Source organism: Vespula vulgaris, chromosome 2 (genome assembly GCF_905475345.1).
Source record: "Vespula vulgaris chromosome 2, iyVesVulg1.1, whole genome shotgun sequence".
Classification (NCBI taxonomy): Eukaryota; Metazoa; Arthropoda; class Insecta; order Hymenoptera; family Vespidae; genus Vespula; species Vespula vulgaris.
Window position 1 is genome coordinate 6,463,495 of NC_066587.1, and position 17,424 is coordinate 6,480,918.

A 17,424-nucleotide genomic window follows, 5' to 3' on the forward strand; every position below is an offset into this window, starting at 1 on the left:
TTGTGAAACAAATTGACAAAAAATTCAATGTTATAATTTCAAGAAAAATATTATCATCAACAGTTGAGTCATTAAAACTATTAAATTATATAAAATATATTATATGAAATACATTATTAAAATAATCCTGCTTCAGTAAAATAAGGTCTATAAGAAATTTCAATACATATAACATCAATTCTGTGTCAATATTGAAGACAACAATTTTTAAACTTTAGAACTATTATCTGTGCAATTTGTCTTTCTTTGACATCATTTGAAAATATGATTTTATTTCAATAAAAATGTGTATTTCAACACAAATTATAGGTTGTTTGTTATTAATTCAATATTATAAATAGAAACACACATAATATAAAAAATGGTATGTATTTCATTAGTCACATTTGTACTGTAATGTTATGATGAAAATAAAATACAATTTTCAAAATTATAACATTGTTTATATTTTACAACAAACAGATAAGAGTAGTTACATCAAACACAAAATGTACATTTTTCTATAGATATGTTTATACAATTAATAATAAACAAAATAATAAAGTTAACAATTGAGATAACTTTATTATTTTGCATTATAATATATTATATAAAATATAAAAGCAATTGTATTTAATTGGAAAATTTAATTTACCTATGTGAAATAATATTTTATGTCTAATAAGCAATAGACAATATAATCATTTAGTATACAATTCCAATATTACATTAGTTTCAATAAAAACGTTTTTGGCTAGTTATAACTTCTTAAAGTGATTTTTATATCACTATATACATAAGTAATAGACAAAAGTAGATCATAATCTGCTTCATATTTATTTAAAATAAATATTATTGTATGGATTCAAACAAGAAATAATAGAGAAAAATAAGCCACTTTTCTTCAGCATTATTTATCAATAAATTTAATGTAACAAGATAAATAACGCTGTATTAAGATGGAATTCCAAGAGTTTTTCTAACAAGTTTTTGTGCAATTCTTTCAAACTCAGATCTATCTTCTCTCCACATTTTTGCAGCATCAACATTTGCTCCACTTTCATCATTGGGTTCAGCTAGCATACTAACTACGCTTAACAATATCTTTTCTACACTTTGTACTGGACTCCATCTTTCTGCACTACTCTCATATCCCATAGGATCATCGCCAGGAGCATGTAAGATACTTATACATACTCTACCATCAGCATAAACTATATGAAGAGAAAATATTTATAATAATTATATACAATAATCTGAAAAACAAGTTTATTTTATATGACAAGATACTAACTATTTGGATGAAATATTTCACAAGTGAATTGCATTTTTGGTGGACTAAGCGGATAATCTGATGGAAATATTAATTTCGCGGGAAATACTCCACCTTCAAAACATGTTCCTTCTGGTCCTCTATAAATACATTTAATATTTTTAAAAAATATTATATATATATATACCATAAAATCTTTTTATATATTTAATTTTATATATTTCTATAAAAATATTTTTATAAGAAAAAAATCTTATTTATCTTATTAATCTTATAATCTTATTCTTATGTATTTTTTGAGTATATATTTTATATATAATCCTTCGCTGAACATACATCTATGACAAATGAATGACTCAGCCCTAAATTGTTAGATAATATTTTTAAAGTATAAATACATACGTAATTAATGCTTCCCATTCAAAGAAATTTTCTTCACTTAATGGGCCAGCAATTATACCTTCTGGTGGATTTAAGGTTAACTCTATAAGAATATTGCAACGATATCATTAATTTTTATACATAAGTATAAAAATCTAAAAATATTTTACGAACATATGCAATCGAACAATGTAAAACAATTAAAATAACAAAACAATTATTTTCTTACGCTTATATTCAGCCATTAATCGTCTTAATGCAGATCCCGCCATTGTTTGATTATCAAGTGACATTCGTATCATAGAACTGACTTATCAGAGTATTACATATAACTGACACGACTAAAAGAAAGTATTTACATATAGTTGATCTTTAAATTTAGTAGTAGAATAACTTGGAGTCAAATTGAGTTTATTTTTGCTAGTAATTACATTGACGAAAACTTTTTTACAGTATCTGAACGATTGATAAAAAGAATTATTTCTCTTTATGGAAATTAGTAATATTAATAAAAAGATTAAAGAAAAAGAAAAAGAAAAAGGAAATTTGAACCTTTTTTTAATTCTGTTAGCCAATCAATAATCAACATAAACTGGTCACTAATTTGTAACTAACATAAATTAGCATATCATATAAACAAGTGGTGAACTGATATTAAGTTTTTGTCAATTTCAAATTTTTGTGTATTATATTAAAAAAAAAAAAAATAGTTTCTTTGTTTTATCGGACGATGGTAATATTTCGTTTAATGTACTTATAATGTAACAGAGAGCGTGGATAACAACAATATTAATGTGCTTATAGAGCCTACCTTCTTATTATAAAGTATATGAAGGAGTTTTTTGTATTCTTAATATATATATAACCAATCAACGATACTTGTAATTTGAGATAGAAGTGGATAATGAAATCCGGCTTTTATTTTTTGCTTTTATGTATTCTATTTTATCAGTATACTTTTGTTATATAAAATGGCTTACATTGAAAGTGTTCAAGTTGATACTAATTCATTTCTAATTCTTCAAACGAAAATAATTTAATGTTTATGTAAACATTGAATTAAGTTTGTAATGTTTTTTATCTTATAAACCGATGATGTGATTGAAAGATCGAATAAAATAATATTTATAGAAAATTTTGTTGATCTGTATTCACAGGTCATATTAATATGCACAGTCATTCATTCTTGTGAAGGTGAAAATTATATATTACGAATGTTTTAAAAAAAACTTTCCTACGCTATTATTATTTATGTATATTCATACCAAATGTTGATCATATATCATTTTTCATTGTAAAGAATATTATTTCTTTACAAAAATATAATCGTAGAGCTGAATTTAAAGTGCTTTCACATTAAATATAAAAATAAAATTTAGTAAAAAAAAGAAAAATTTCAGGTGGATAAGAAGTTTAATATATCATGTAAGTATAACAATTGTATAAGATACTTAAAATATAGTATGTTCTTAACATAAAAGAAAATATTTATATGCATATTTACTTACTAGAAAAAAGTTTAAACATATTTTACAATGTCAGTCAATGTTGTAAAATTTACTAAATTAAGAACAACTATAGACCCAACATTTTGGGCAAAATTTGCTGAATTGAAGGTAGATAAACTTCGTTTGGATGATAAATCTCAAATTAAATTATGGGGAAGATATTCTTTTGATGTTCCAGAGATTGAAAAAAATAATCCTTTAGTATTGGATTATATGTCATTTAATGAGTAAGTAAAAGTTATTAAATATGTTTTTCATATAGTTTATATATATATATATATATATATATATATATATATATATATATATATATATATAGATAACATTAAGTTTTAACTGTTTAATTTTTAGGAACGTAGAATCAAATTCAATTAATAACTCAATAATATGTTATGGTTATATGGTTAATACCAATACATATGAAGCTTTTCGAAAGATTAATCCACAAAATTTTATTGATTCAGTAGGAAAATGTATTATTAATGATATTATGTCTGGTGCAGCATTGGCAGAACCATGGAAACTTGCTGTATTTTTAATATTTTCATATGCTGATTTGAAAACATATAGGTTTCATTATTGGGTAGCACATCCAACACCTTTATCTTTACCAGAAATGTATTTTGAAAAAATACAGAAATCAATAAATGACAATTTCATGGTTGATCAATTTGATAAATTGTACGAAGGTTTTCAACAATTGGATTATAAACAAAAATCATTTTTTTCTGTTTTTGTATTCGATGAAGAAAATATCAAAGTTGATACTTTAAATGAAGGTATAAAATATATTAATGCACAAGAAAATACAGTTGGGGTAATATATAATTTATATTACTTATAATAATATATTTATTATGGCATAGTATTTATAGCAGATTATTTAAATATAGATAGTAATTGATTATTTATGTTTATGTTTAGACAGATTGTGAAGTATATTTTGCATTCTATAATCCATGCAAAAGATTATTAGAACCTGGTTGGCAATTAAGGAATCTTTTATGTTTATTATTTTGGCATTGCTCCACGTTTTGTTTTACAAAGAATATACAAATATTATCTCTAAATAGAGATGATTTTAAAACAGCTGTTGTATATACTTTGAAATGCAAAGAATATGCAGAACAAGAAATTGTGAAAAAATCGATTTTTGACAGTCATTTAGTTGGATGGGAACATAATGAAAATGGTAAAATGGGCCCTCAAATTGTTGATTTATCTGAAATTTTAGATCCAAATAAGTAAGTTTTACAACTATTGTTATGTTCTTTATGATTTATATTATTATTATTATTATTATTATTATTATTATTATTTTTATTATCATCAATAATATATAACAGGTTAGCAGAAAAAGCAATTAATTTAAACTTAAAACTAATGAAATGGCGCCTTGTTCCTGATTTGGATTTAGAGAAGATCAGCAATCTCAAATGTTTATTGTTGGGTGCTGGAACATTAGGATGTTCAGTAGCTAGAGTACTCATTGGTTGGGGAATCAGCAACATTACTTTTGTGGATAAATCAATTGTTTCTCACAGTAATACAGTAAGACAAAGTCTTTTCATTCATGAAGATGCTGTGAAACGAAAATTCAAAGTAGATGCAGCTAAAGATGCTTTGCTTAGGATTCGGCCAACTATGGTAAACGTTTCTAATATGTATTATTTCTAGTGAATACATTTTTGGAGTATCATATATTTAGTTTATGTTACTTATGTTTTTATTCTATAGAATGTGCATGGTATTAAATTACAAATTCCAATGCCTGGACATGTTGTTGGGCAAAGTATGTTAAATACAACTAAAGAAGCTGTGAAAGAATTAAAAGATGCTATTGCTGGAAACGATGTAGTATTCTTATTATTAGATTCACGTGAAGCTAGGTGGTTACCAACTTTATTATGTGCAGCAATGAATAAAATAACTATCAATGCAGCTTTAGGTTTCGATTCTTATATGGTACAACGACATGGTGTAAGAAATTTAACAGATATTCCTGTATCAAATGTGACCTCACAAAATCCTGATGGAAAGAATCTTGGATGTTATTTTTGCAATGATATAACACAACCAGGAAATGTAAATTTGTTTTTTAAAAATAAGATAATCATTAATTCGTAAGTTTCAAAGAATGATTGTAATGTTATTCTAGTCTCAAACAGATAGAACTCTTGACCAGCAGTGTACAGTAAGTCGTCCAGGATTGTCTCAAATTGCTGCAGGTTTAGCAGTTGAATTAATGATTGCAATAACTCAACATTCACAGGGGTTTGATATTTTATTTTTTTCTGATAAGTAATAAACGTATTAGTACAAGTTATTTAGAAATTACAAATGTTTATGTAATTTATAGTTTAGAAGCTAAGGCATTAGCAGCTGGAATTAAAAATAATGTTAATTCAAATATCAAAGATAATACATTAGAAGGATTACTTGGAGGTGTACCACATACAATAAGAGGATCTCTTTGGGGATATGAATCTTATTTAACTATTACACACAGATTTTCCTCTTGCACTGCATGTTCCATACCTTTAATATCAGAATACCAAAAACGTGGCTTTGAGTTTATACTTGATGCTTGCAATATACCAAACTATTTGGAAAAATTGTGTGGTCTAGAAGAACTCTTGAAAAGACCAGACTTGGACGAGGTAAGAGAGACAATTGTATAGCAAAGAAGAAATAAAAAATAATTTTTATTAGAAAATTTTTTCTCTTTTCAGCTTTGTAGTTCTATAGATGCTTCTAGTGAAGAAGAATAACAGAGTCAAATTGATAAAAATCAATTGCTCTTACATTTTTTATCCTAATTTTTATGTATATTTAAAATATATTTATACATTTTCCAAATCGGACGTTCAAGTATTAGACTATTGATGAATATTTAGACATTTATTATATTACTTGTGTACTTTATATACTTGCAATATATTGTATAACATGAATGTAAATATTGTCTGTTTCAATCGAACGATAATAAATGTGATTAAGAAAACATAAAAATAAGAAACGAATATATAATTATTCACGTTTAAAAATCTTGTTTACTTTGAAAAAAGATATCTATATTAACAATGTCAATTAACATTGATCTATGTAACGCACGCTAAGTATACAAACCGACTCGTCACCGTCTGTGGGTGGTATCAGTGGCTTCTGCGTACACTTGCGTATAATGTTGAAAATTTTGCCAGTAGAGTGCGTTAGTCAAGCTTGAATACCACGCATTCCAGTGTAATGTCGAGTATTGGTGGGGGTAGTGAGCCTACCTCTCGTGTCAAACGGGTTGGACTTCGTGTGTCCGCCCGCATACCATTAGATTTCCATCGTTTTCAATGAAAATACATGTGTACGGTATTATCGTAAAGTGAAAAATAGTTCGTCTCAATGGTTTTAGCTTACGTTTATCTAAACATCATTGCAATCGTTTTGGGTAAGTGACATTATCTATCTCGAAAGAATATAAGGTACCCCGACTTTACAAGGAGGAATGCGTGCCTTGCTTTTTTATGGCACGCCACACCGCATTCCTCTTTCAATTCCCGCGAACGCATCGTAATTGCGAAAACGATTGTTCTTTGATCGTTCAAAAGCGATTGGAGTCATCATTTTCAACGTTGAACGTAGGTTTAAATCAATTCCTCATACGGTGGATCAATGTTTCTGAAATAAAGAATTACCTTCGATCATCGCAATATTAATTCTGACTTACAAGATAGGTAGAACGCAATGTTCTGTAATCGATTGCAACGATCGGCGCATCACGATATCTAAAGAAATGTGTATTTTAACGATCGTGTAAAAAAGGTGTCATGCTTTTGAGATCCGTTTTTCTATTAACAAACAAAAATGAAAAATAATATATTCGTACGAAATTTGTCTTCTCGATTACAAAAATCGTATAATAACTATAATTCAAAAATACAAAGTTCCTTTGTGATGGTTCACAGTTAAGATTATCCAACAGAACAATGAGTTATAGTTGAAATTGTTAGAGAGCGCGTTTGGCACTACGAGTAGGAAGAAGAAAGAAAAATAATAAAATTTAGATAGCGTTTAGAGGGTGTACAAAAGAGGGAAATAGATGGTAAGAAGAGAGCAAACTAAGTCTAGGCCAATAATGACGATGAGAATCGTCGATACTCTGACGAAGAGAAGGAGGAAGAAGTGGCGGAGGAGGTAGAGAAGGAGGAGGAGGTAGAGGAGGAGGAGAAGAAGGAGGAGGAGGAGGAGGAATAGGAACACGATGTCGGCGAATTGGTGGAAGATTGGTGGAGGGTCTGAGGGGGTACCAGTAGGGGGACCAGCGGGGGGTCGACGGGAACGATACCGCGTGCGCGGGAGGGACGGGGGATCGGGGAAGAGACGGGCCTCGAGTGGTGAGAGTCCGCATTCCACAGACAATGTCACGTTTTTTAATCCCCGTTTTACTTTATTCGCGCTATCTTCAACGCCGAGTAAACGTTCAAGAGGATCGTTTTAAACTTCATTTTCTACTTCCTTCCTATAGCAACAACTTCCATTGACCATTTGCATAGACAAAGGAAATAAGAGTCATCGAGGACTGTCAAAAGCTAGCGCGCGAAGGCCAACTACGTTTCCTTTTAAGAGGCGCGCCAATTTTCGCGTTTCCTCGTCGTAAGAAGAGAAAGAGATTGAAGGAGAGAGAGAGAAAGGGGTAGAGAGGTGGAAAGAAGAAGAAAGAAAAGCAAGCTATAGAGAAAAAGAAGAAAGAAGGGGAAAGAAGAGACGTTCGCGATCGGTTCAAGGAAAAGTGAAAAATTATCGAAAGTGATATGTCGGCCCTTGAGAGTGCATTGGATGTTCTATCCAGAGCGGCAACGATGGTGCAAGGTCAGTTGAAACTATTCTAATTAATAATAAATTTTAAGATTTTATAATAATAATATTTTTAATATCTTTCTCATCTAATCTAATAATCAGTATTTGATTTATTATAGTATTCCTCTTCTTCGTTTTTCTTATTCTATTTGTTTATTTATTTATTTATTTTTATTCCTATCTCGATTCTTTCTTCTTGTCCTTATAATTTCGAGAGAACGTTTTTTTATTTTTTTATTTATCAATTTCTTTCAACATCCATTGGATAATAATCCGTTTTGCGAGATAATTTGAAATTTTTCAATTCGCGGGTAGCAAATTGTAGCGCTATCTGGCGAAGTAACGAAGAAAAACTCTTAAAAACAATTTTGCCTATATTTAGGTGTTCGCTCATATAAAGAATTTTCGAGCTTCAATGCTGACGATTACGAATGACTCCACTCTTTCATAAACACACACACACACACACACACACGTATGTATAATAATTTCGACAATGAGGGGAAAGACAATTTAACAAACCATGACTTTGCTCGCACAATTTATATTTATATGTATACGTGTTTATTTTTGGGTATATATAACGTTGCTTCTTTTTGTCAATAATTTGCTTATTATCTTTTCAAACTAATATTTAAGTTTTTGATATTTCACTTTGACTTATCGCGAGCGATTAACGGTGAATTTTATTGAAAACATATCTTCTAATGAATAAGGGACAAAAGAATAATCATATAGTCGAAATATTAAATGAAGGGCCAATCGAGATAAGCGTTTATGGAAAATATTGATATTGAATGTTAGAGAGTATGAGAGAGTGTGAGAGAAAGAGAGAGAGAGAAAGAGAGAGAGAAAAAAAGAAATAATATGTTACGTAGGTTTAAATTTCGGTATTATATGTGACTATATAAAAGTAGCACAACAGAAGAGAGAATTATCCGTGTTCCTTTGAAAAATATACATACCGATGTATGTATATATTATAACGAGAACACATCCAACTATGATAATTTCCTAATATCATTCTTACATATATATGTATCGTTAACGTAAGAACACACGTACGAATTGGCAATGAATTTGTTACGTGATTTTGTAATATTAATAACTCTTTTCTATGACATTAAATGTGTTCCGTCTAAAATGTAATAAACATGTTACTTATTTGCAGGTTAATGCCTGCTACCTTTATACATCATCACATTCTTCCTTAATATGTAATTTTATACACGAGATCTTTCATAAACGTTTGTCCGTTTTGATTCGTCTATTTCATTGATATTTCGTTCAAAATGATTATTCTTTTTCTTTCAGAAGAAGAGAGTCGTGAGAATGGATAACTCCAGTAGACGATGAATCGATCGCAGCTCTATCGAAGCATAAATCTGTGGCAACGACAGCCATAGTCATGCGGGTTGTCCGGCTAAATGATAAACAACCACTACGGTCTGACTTGAGAGAAGATATTTATTTTTGTAAGTAAATTGCAGGACTTACGAGACGTTAATGTACACGTATGTACAGTATTTTTATCGACCAAAATAATAGACTGTAAAGCAGAAGTAGATACATCTTTTTCGTTGATTATAAAGAGATTACAAATTTTGTGTCCTGTGTGATAAACGATAAAATTATTTTAATTATAATAATCAAATATATGGAAAATGAGAAATATATATTATCAAAGAAGGCATAATTAAAGAAAAGAATTTTTAAATTTATCTTCACTATTTTTACTTTCGTTATTTTTTGATGGATCTTCGCTCCGATCGTACTAATGTTTTTCCTAGAATTTGTCGTTTTTATTTGCATTGTCATAGCAATAATATTGCTATGTTCTTGCATATATAAATAACAAATTTGTTCTTCTCAAAGAAATAATAACGTTCGAAGGTGCTAAAAAAGTGACGGTATAGCGAGTGAAGATAAATGAATTAGAACGGTAAGGCAGATATTTACTTTTCCTTCAAAGAAGCTCGACTGACACTGTATTAAGAGATTGAATGAATTCAATTTAACTTTTTTTTTTGTATTAATTAACGTGATTTTTCTTCTTTTTTAAATGAAAGATAAGAAAAAATGGGACAAGTAGGACGAGAATAGCACGATAGGTGTATTTCTATATACATTTTAGCCGACACATGTGATACTTTCAAAGTTCGAATTCTGCGGTCTTGCGTGTTAAACTATTCGTGAGATGAAACGAACGAATAAATCATAAAGTAATCGCACGGAAAGTATTTACGAAACCGCATACTGCTTTTGAAAAGGTCTTTCGACAGAAAGAGATATACCAAACTTCGTGTACTTTTATTCCACATTTTTACCGGCTTTATATATCAAATCTTTGTCATTCACAACATCTCACATGATTTTAACACACAATTTAAACTCGAACTCTCTCAATGCTGGATATTCTCATGGCTTTCGCGTCTTTTTATTCAATTTCGCGAATCTGATATTTGCAGAAAATTGAGCCACGAGATATTTCATTTTGGCACATTGTGGTTGTTAAGATTCGATACAGAGCTGCTGCTTCCACACATCCACACTTCTTCGTTCTCTTTAACTTTTTCCGCTCTCAAATGCTGGTCCTTTGCCTGTAAACCTGTTTGGTTGTCTTTCTTGACGATCCTCTCACGGCTATTAGGCCGTTTCCTGTCTCGTCTTGAGAACCAAACTTGTTCTTTCATCCCCACCTACATTTTATCGGTCAAAAGGACCATAGTTATGCCGATTTTTAATTTAAGAATGTTCACAATTCAGATAAATTTGATTACGTCCATAAATTCTATCGATCGCTCGTCATTCTACAAATGTCTATATATATTCATTTTTCATCCAATTCATCAAACGAAAGTCATTCAATTGTGCATGCATTGGAAAGAAAAGAAAAATAATATCGTTGCTAAAACAAATAAAAAACTACATCGATCGATTGGAAAGAGTTTTTCTCGATGCAAACTTCATGAATATTGTCGATAAAAATTGCAGAAATTATTGTAATTTTTTATTCGTGAAAATAATGTAACATATTATTAACCAAGTTCATTCGCTTTACAGAAGGAGGACCAAAGTCAATGGATTTGCATCGTAGACAAAGTAGTACGAGGCGTAAAGAACGCCGAATGGATCCTATTCAAAACGAAGCACTCGACATGTCTACGAATAAAACCGCCACTACGACGTACCTCAGACCCAGTGTGATTATATCTTCTACGTCGCAGCCTGGTAAGAAATAAAATAACAAAATCAAGGACTATTAAAAAATAATAAACGTTTTATTTTATTTATTATTTTGGAAAGCCAATTTTTTTTGTTTTTTTTCCAAAAATTTTCATGTGCAAAGATTCGATCGATGAATGTCAAACACTTTTATAATTTCGTATCGGAATGTTTAATTGCTATGAAAAACCATAAAAGAAATTATCGAATTGAGAACAACGCTCGACTCTTTCATCTTTGTAACGAGTTCTAAAGTTTTATTGTCTATCGTAAGGGTAACGTTATGGCTCAACTGAATACAGTTTGGCTGAATACAATGTACTGTACGTAATGCAAATGTCGATTACGACGAATAAAAATACGATTAGATATTCTTTCAATAAAAATGTTTGTAGAATTTAGCACAGAAAAATTAACGTAATTTTTGTATATTTCCGTGATAAGAAAAACAAAATTTAGAGATAAGAAACGAATCAAATCGCTAAATCTTTTTTCTTTTTTTTTTTTTTTAGTAAGGACAAATAATTGGGATACGATAAATAGGTCTCAATCATCGTCGACGTCTGACACCGGTAATGTCAGAAAAACGTGCAGTATTTATGATTCTGCAATAGACGAACACTTTAAACGATCGTTAGGTCCAGAAAAATACGCGGCAGTTTTCCATGCTACTGGAGCCGATAAAGAAGTCGGTTTAAGTGGTAAGTTACACAATATTTAAATCATGTCGTCGATTTGCGAAGGATCATATTACATCTTTCATTGCAGTTGACGATCACTTTGCAAAATCATTGGGTGATAAATGGACAACATTGAAGGAACCAGTCGATGCAAGGACTTCATCTAATCACGTTTCAGTTCCCACGAGAGACATCAATTCGTTTCCTTCCTTTCACTGTTGCCCTTCTTGCGTTTTCCCCGATAAAGTTGGGCCACCGTAATAGAACTTCTTTGCTTTGACTCGTTATACGGAAGGGTAGAACTGTTATACATTACCCGTACACTACATATTTTAGAGAATGAACTTTTCATATAGTGTATATAGTAGAATATTTTGGTAAGTCGCGTATTTGTTGAAGTTATTATTTTCATTGTTAACGTTCGTGCAAAAGTAAAAAAGTATTTATTAAACTTGTCGGTGGACGACTTGTATATGTATTTATGTAAATAATTGCATATATTGTGCAAGCACTTAGTATATATCAAAATATATATATTCAAACGTGTATACACATACACACACAGATACGAGCATGTGCATACACCTTCACACACAACACATAACTCTGACAACGAAAAAAGTAGTATATAAAAGGAGCACTGCACAATTAAACGTACAAATAATATACGTTTTTTTCGTCATTAGATTAAACCACGAATCGTATGTTGGAGAGATACAATCTAGAATATACAAAAAAACAATTTATATCAGATATTGCTCAAAGATTAATCACGATCGCGATACAAAATAATGCTTCGTTAATAGATACTGGAGGTTGTAGTTTTCTTCGTGATACCCACAAACTTCTCGTTTGAACGTCGAAAATGTAGATTATTTAAAAGGAGGAGTACTGATTTCAAATGGTGCTAGGAAGTCTGACACAAACCCCAGCACACACAGAAGTCAGTGCTTCTGCCCTTTTATCCTTTACGATGTTATATCTTCCTCATAAAGATATATTTTTTCATAACAACAATACTTCTTAACGAAATGACACTCTTCACAAATTCCATATCATTTCCATCTTATGTGGAAATGACTGAAACGATATCGTCGTCGGGTTGCATAAGAATAAATAAATAAATATTCATTTGAGTAGCTTCTATATAGGTGCGTGTTAACGCAGTTATTTAAAATGACCATAAAGCTGTCAAAGCAATGTGTATCAAAGCACATCGTATACTCGTGTTTGTCGCTTTCAAATAAAAGCTTTAAGCTCTATATACAATATTTTTAAATATGATTTGCATAAGTAAACGGATATCGATGGGTTTATCTGTAATTGTTACATTTGGTATAATATTTTTCAAAAAGAAAAAGAAAAAGAATTGAAAACTACTGGGATATTTAATAACTGTACATATTTACGTTCACGAAGATTGGATGAACGCAGACCCGCCGCTTACATCGACTACAATGCAACCTTAGAAATTCTTACCGAAAAGATCAAAGGGCATCAAAGTGATCGATAGACTTAATCGAATCCTCAAAATAAGAAAGCAATATATATCGAATCGACACAAGTACGTGAAGTCTTTTCAATAAGCAGTCCCAAGTAATATTGCATCGAGAATTAAGAAAGAAATCTACAACGTTCCCCAATTTGAATCAGCCGCAACCGCGATATTTTGCAGTGATCTACCAATGATTCTCATAATTTATTTCCGTCAACTTGGTACATGCATAAACCGCATTCGTAAATGAGTCTTCACTACGTACATACCGTCTCCGGTGATGCATGCGATTCGAACTTGGAATCGAAAGAGAGGATACAACCGCGAGAAAAATGAGGACGTGGGGATGTCAGAGAATGAATTTTTTTTGTATTTTTTTTTATATATATATACGAACACGAAGATATAGCGGATGAGCCGAAAAACGACAGAGAGGTGCTTGGATTTACGTATCGTCGATGGGCCCAAACTAACGAGCCAGACTGTCTCAGGAGCGCTCGGATGGCTTCCTATATGCAGGCAGCCTGTTCACTTGCCGTAAAGCAAAATGGTAACTTAATATTAGACTTGAATATAAGTACGGTAATCCCACACCAGAGTCCAAAGTAAGTCTACACCTACCCCGCCCCCTATACGCGTCTCGTCGTTCTGCCATCTCTGTTCTCCTCCGCGTCCCTCTTGGACACGAACGCCCTGAAGCGTAATAATGTAGCAGGACACTAGATATGTCTGTGCTCTTTCTGTCTCTTTTTCTTTTTTTCTTTACGCTAGGTGTAAATTCCGATTGCCGCAAAAGCGAAAAGTGTAACGTGCTCGAATTAATCTCATCAATGACATATTATTACGTTAGGAACGTATACGAGACGATCAAAAGAGGCAAGAATAATAACAGAGAGCATGTACGATTGTTTCTGGTAGGATTACGAGTAAGGATACGCGAATGTGTGCTCTCGCGAATTCCGCGTTGTTCCGCGCGTGTCGAGGTAATAAAACCAATCCAAACGTACTTTGCGACATCGCGTATACGTGTGTGTATATATATGTATATATGTATATAGATATATATACGCGTATATATGATGGGATGCGCAAAGCGAAACCACCTGTTATTGCGTTTCTTCTTTTCGTCCCGCTTTTCCATTGACTCTTTTTCACTGCTTCTGCGAAGAAACTGACACGGTAATTAGAGAACGCAAGTTTTAAATCTTTCTTTTTTTTCTTACAAAATGAGAGTCATTCCTTGATAACGCTGTAACGCGAAGGATATTTCATACCTGTGTTCCTTCGAAAATAAAATGAAAATACGAAAACGTTAGACATATATGATTGTTTACATTCTCGTGTTGAATGTTTTTGTATATATATTTACCTTCGAAGATACCTCTTTTCTCCAAAATGTATATATACGTGTATAAATAAAAGTACACGTAAGCGTCCGTGAGTGTTATTACTCGTGCGGAAGCTCGCCAATACGCATCAAACTATTATTACTTACGTAGAGGTACTGATACTACCGTTTGTTCGTTTTAAGTCTCAGGCGTATCTTGTTTCGGAGCCAGACCCAGCCGACCGCAACTTGGCATCGTTTTCTCATTTTATTCTCTTGCATTACGCGTCGCATCGATGTTAGTGCAAATTAATCGAAAAAAATGTAGATACTAAGAAAGAACGAAAGACGAGAAGAGATCGAAATAGAAAAGTATTAGGAAAATGAGGTGAAGTCTTTTGTTTTAAAACGACTCTTATCGAAGTATGGAAAAAAACGTTTGTTAGATCGATCTGTTGTGTGTATAGAAAAAATTCGTAAACAATTATGGAAGTAGAAAGAATACGAGGAACGATATCTCGCCATCGAATGGGAATCGCAGTAGAAGTGACGGCGGCGCACGTTGCTCGCCTTGCATCGAAATCCCTAAAGTACTCGGTAACGCGAAGAAGCTCCCGAACTTCGATGCGTCGTATTCGAAGAGGGTCTGCCAGATGCGAATCGATTTGTTACGAGAGACGACACGTGCCTTTTCTAACGATCGATTTTTCGGCTGCTCGACGAAGATGCTCAACTTTCTCGTCGCTTTCTTGTTTCCTCGTTCGTGAAACGAAGTGTTTTTCGTCGTGTGAAAATTAAAATAAAATCCTTCGATAAATTTTATTCAAAGACGAGAAAGTAGAAGTGCTGTCAATAGATATTATATGTATGTATGTATGTATATACACATGTGAATGCGCGCGCGTGCGTGTGTGTGTGTGTATCCTTAAAAGAAGTTTTTCCTCTTCAAGGAATATTCCAATACGGATTTCGTTGTAAAGATAGAACACAGTTAAGACAGTAAGGTAAACTCGGTTTTCCGCGGTTATTCGTGGATGCGCGCGTCTACTTGGCCGTATATTCGAATTCGCGGGAGGCGTTGGCGCGCGCCGTTTATCGCGTCGTCGCCTCGCGCGCGTCCTGACGCTTCCGATTTACGAGAACGAGAGACGTTCGAATAGCGTGGAGCTTATAACGCTGTGGGACTTCGGACACGACTGATCGAGTGACCGAGGGGGTAGCATCGTAGGAATACCCCTCTTCGTGTCCTTGTGTGTTTCTCGTCTCTCTGTATAGAATTACGCCTCTGTCCGTAGACGCGACCGCTTATTCCATCCCCACCACTCACCCTTCCTGTACAAACGCGAAGAGGATGAAGGAAGAGAGTCTCTCTTTCGTTCTCTTTCGCTCTCTTTGCACCCTACATCCTACCCTTCTTTCCCCCTCTCTTTCTTTCCATAGACACGCATAAAGAAAATGCGCTCGCACGCACGCACGCACGCATTCATGCACGCACACACTTGTTTTCTCTCCCTCTCTCTATCTACAGCTTCCCCTTCTCCCTACATAAGAACCCTACCAAACCCTCCACCCCCTTCCAGTGACTCCTCGCGTGCGTGAATCATGCATATCGATTTTGTTTCGTTGGTACGCCGTTCGGTATTCGCATACATACATACGTCTCTTTTCGTGTGTACCACGTCGTCCACCCGTTTCCCTCCTCCTTCTCTTCTCTCTTCTCTACTCTCTTCTCATCTTTTCTCTTCTCTTCTCTTCTCTTCTCGTTTCTTCTCTTCTCATTCTGCAAAGCCCCGGGGTCCACGCGTTTTCGACCCCCTCTAGTAAGCTATGCGCGCACGGCAAACGTGCTTACGATGAAGCAGCATACTATTCTTTTTTCGACAATGCTCCCCATTCCTTCTCTCTTTCTCTCTCTCTCTGTCTATCTGCCCCCCTCCATCATTACCCTCTTCGTCGCACTGCTCCCCATCTATCGAACGTACCCCTCTAGTCGTAGCTCCACTGCCCCTTTTATTTTACTACCCGGACAAGATGTCCCCGCGTAAAGCAAAACGTGGTCGAGAGCAGAGATTCTCTAGAATAAGAAGCTCAGGGAAGATAGCAGAAAGAATAGGGAGGAAACGGTAGAGAGATACAGATAGGATAAATCTTGGAATGAAGAAAAATATATTATTAAACGTGATCGTTTTATTTATATTATTTGAAAAAATTGAAAGAGATCGCAAGGACGACACGAGCAAATATAATTTCAAAAAATACAAATAATCTTTTGATAGTTTTCGATACTTTCAATGTCATCCATCGTTTCTTGATTCATTCGATTTCAAATGGACCATTCGAATGTACATACGTATGTGTATTAGAAGCAGTGTTTTACGACCTCCCTTTCAGCCCTTCGTCATCATATGAACAGAACCGCTGCAGTGCTCTACGCTTACTACTACTGAACTTCGTAATGAACTTCTTTTGTCTTTGTTCACCCTCTCTTTCTTCTTTTGTTCTTTTTGTCCCTCTTTCACGCGCTTTCTCTCTCCTCGCGCGACTACTTTACTCATCGACTACCATCCATTCATTCCTCTCTTTCCAGCCAAACCAAACCTCCTTCCATTTCGTTACACTTTTATCTTTATTTCTATGCCTTTTCTTTGCTTTTTCTTTTTTCTTTTTTTTTTTCTTTTGCAAATTCAATTACTCGATAAAATTTC

At 32.9% G+C, this 17,424-nt stretch overlaps 3 protein-coding genes across 4 annotated transcripts; 2 read left to right on the forward strand and 1 right to left on the reverse strand.

The window, feature by feature from the left end:
• Positions 1-627: 627 nt before the first annotated feature.
• Positions 628-2,068, reverse strand: LOC127061458 (ubiquitin-conjugating enzyme E2 G2). The gene is made up of 4 exons (XM_050988340.1): positions 1,863-2,068; positions 1,655-1,736; positions 1,274-1,392; positions 628-1,193 (listed from the first exon to the last, which is right to left on the reverse strand). Exons 1-4 carry the CDS (start codon positions 1,933-1,935, stop codon positions 934-936), a joined length of 534 nt encoding a protein of 177 aa, XP_050844297.1. The 5' UTR covers positions 1,936-2,068; the 3' UTR covers positions 628-933.
• Positions 2,069-2,205: 137 nt separating this feature from the next.
• LOC127061449 (uncharacterized) lies at positions 2,206-6,150 on the forward strand. The gene is made up of 9 exons (XM_050988328.1): positions 2,206-3,058; positions 3,145-3,368; positions 3,493-3,958; positions 4,066-4,385; positions 4,488-4,788; positions 4,879-5,226; positions 5,300-5,415; positions 5,501-5,801; positions 5,874-6,150. Exons 2-9 carry the CDS (start codon positions 3,169-3,171, stop codon positions 5,910-5,912), a joined length of 2,091 nt encoding a protein of 696 aa, XP_050844285.1. The 5' UTR covers positions 2,206-3,058; positions 3,145-3,168; the 3' UTR covers positions 5,913-6,150.
• A 231-nt stretch (positions 6,151-6,381) lies between these two features.
• On the forward strand, positions 6,382-16,815 carry LOC127061456 (uncharacterized). Of its 2 annotated transcripts, XM_050988337.1 has the most exons (5): positions 6,382-6,583; positions 7,661-8,004; positions 11,056-11,223; positions 11,730-11,918; positions 11,986-16,815. In XM_050988337.1, exons 2-5 carry the CDS (start codon positions 7,947-7,949, stop codon positions 12,156-12,158), a joined length of 588 nt encoding a protein of 195 aa, XP_050844294.1. In that variant the 5' UTR covers positions 6,382-6,583; positions 7,661-7,946; the 3' UTR covers positions 12,159-16,815. The 2 variants fall into 2 exon arrangements, with proteins under 2 accessions (XP_050844294.1, XP_050844295.1); XM_050988338.1 differs by lacking the exon at positions 6,382-6,583 and having other exon boundaries at positions 7,480-8,004.
• The last annotated feature ends 609 nt before the right edge of the window (positions 16,816-17,424 follow it).

What these genes read in the sequence shown, in the direction of transcription:
- LOC127061458 (XM_050988340.1), bottom strand. Translation starts at nt 1,935, where the DNA reads ATGATACGAATGTCACTTGATAATCAAACAATGGCGGGATCTGCATTA. An exon ending in ATTAATGGCTGAATATAAGC is followed by an intron (nt 1,737 to 1,862) that starts GTAAGAAAATAA and finishes ATATTCTTATAG; the next exon opens with AGTTAACCTTAAATCCACCA. An exon ending in TGAAATATTTCATCCAAATA is followed by an intron (nt 1,194 to 1,273) that starts GTTAGTATCTTG and finishes CTCTTCATATAG; the next exon opens with TTTATGCTGATGGTAGAGTA.
- LOC127061449 (XM_050988328.1), top strand. Translation starts at nt 3,169, where the DNA reads ATGTCAGTCAATGTTGTAAAATTTACTAAATTAAGAACAACTATAGAC. An exon ending in GAAATTTTAGATCCAAATAA is followed by an intron (nt 4,386 to 4,487) that starts GTAAGTTTTACA and finishes AATATATAACAG; the next exon opens with GTTAGCAGAAAAAGCAATTA. An exon ending in ATAACTCAACATTCACAGGG is followed by an intron (nt 5,416 to 5,500) that starts GTTTGATATTTT and finishes TGTAATTTATAG; the next exon opens with TTTAGAAGCTAAGGCATTAG.
- LOC127061456 (XM_050988337.1), top strand. Translation starts at nt 7,947, where the DNA reads ATGTCGGCCCTTGAGAGTGCATTGGATGTTCTATCCAGAGCGGCAACG. An exon ending in ATCTTCTACGTCGCAGCCTG is followed by an intron (nt 11,224 to 11,729) that starts GTAAGAAATAAA and finishes TTTTTTTTTTAG; the next exon opens with TAAGGACAAATAATTGGGAT. An exon ending in TAAAGAAGTCGGTTTAAGTG is followed by an intron (nt 11,919 to 11,985) that starts GTAAGTTACACA and finishes CTTTCATTGCAG; the next exon opens with TTGACGATCACTTTGCAAAA.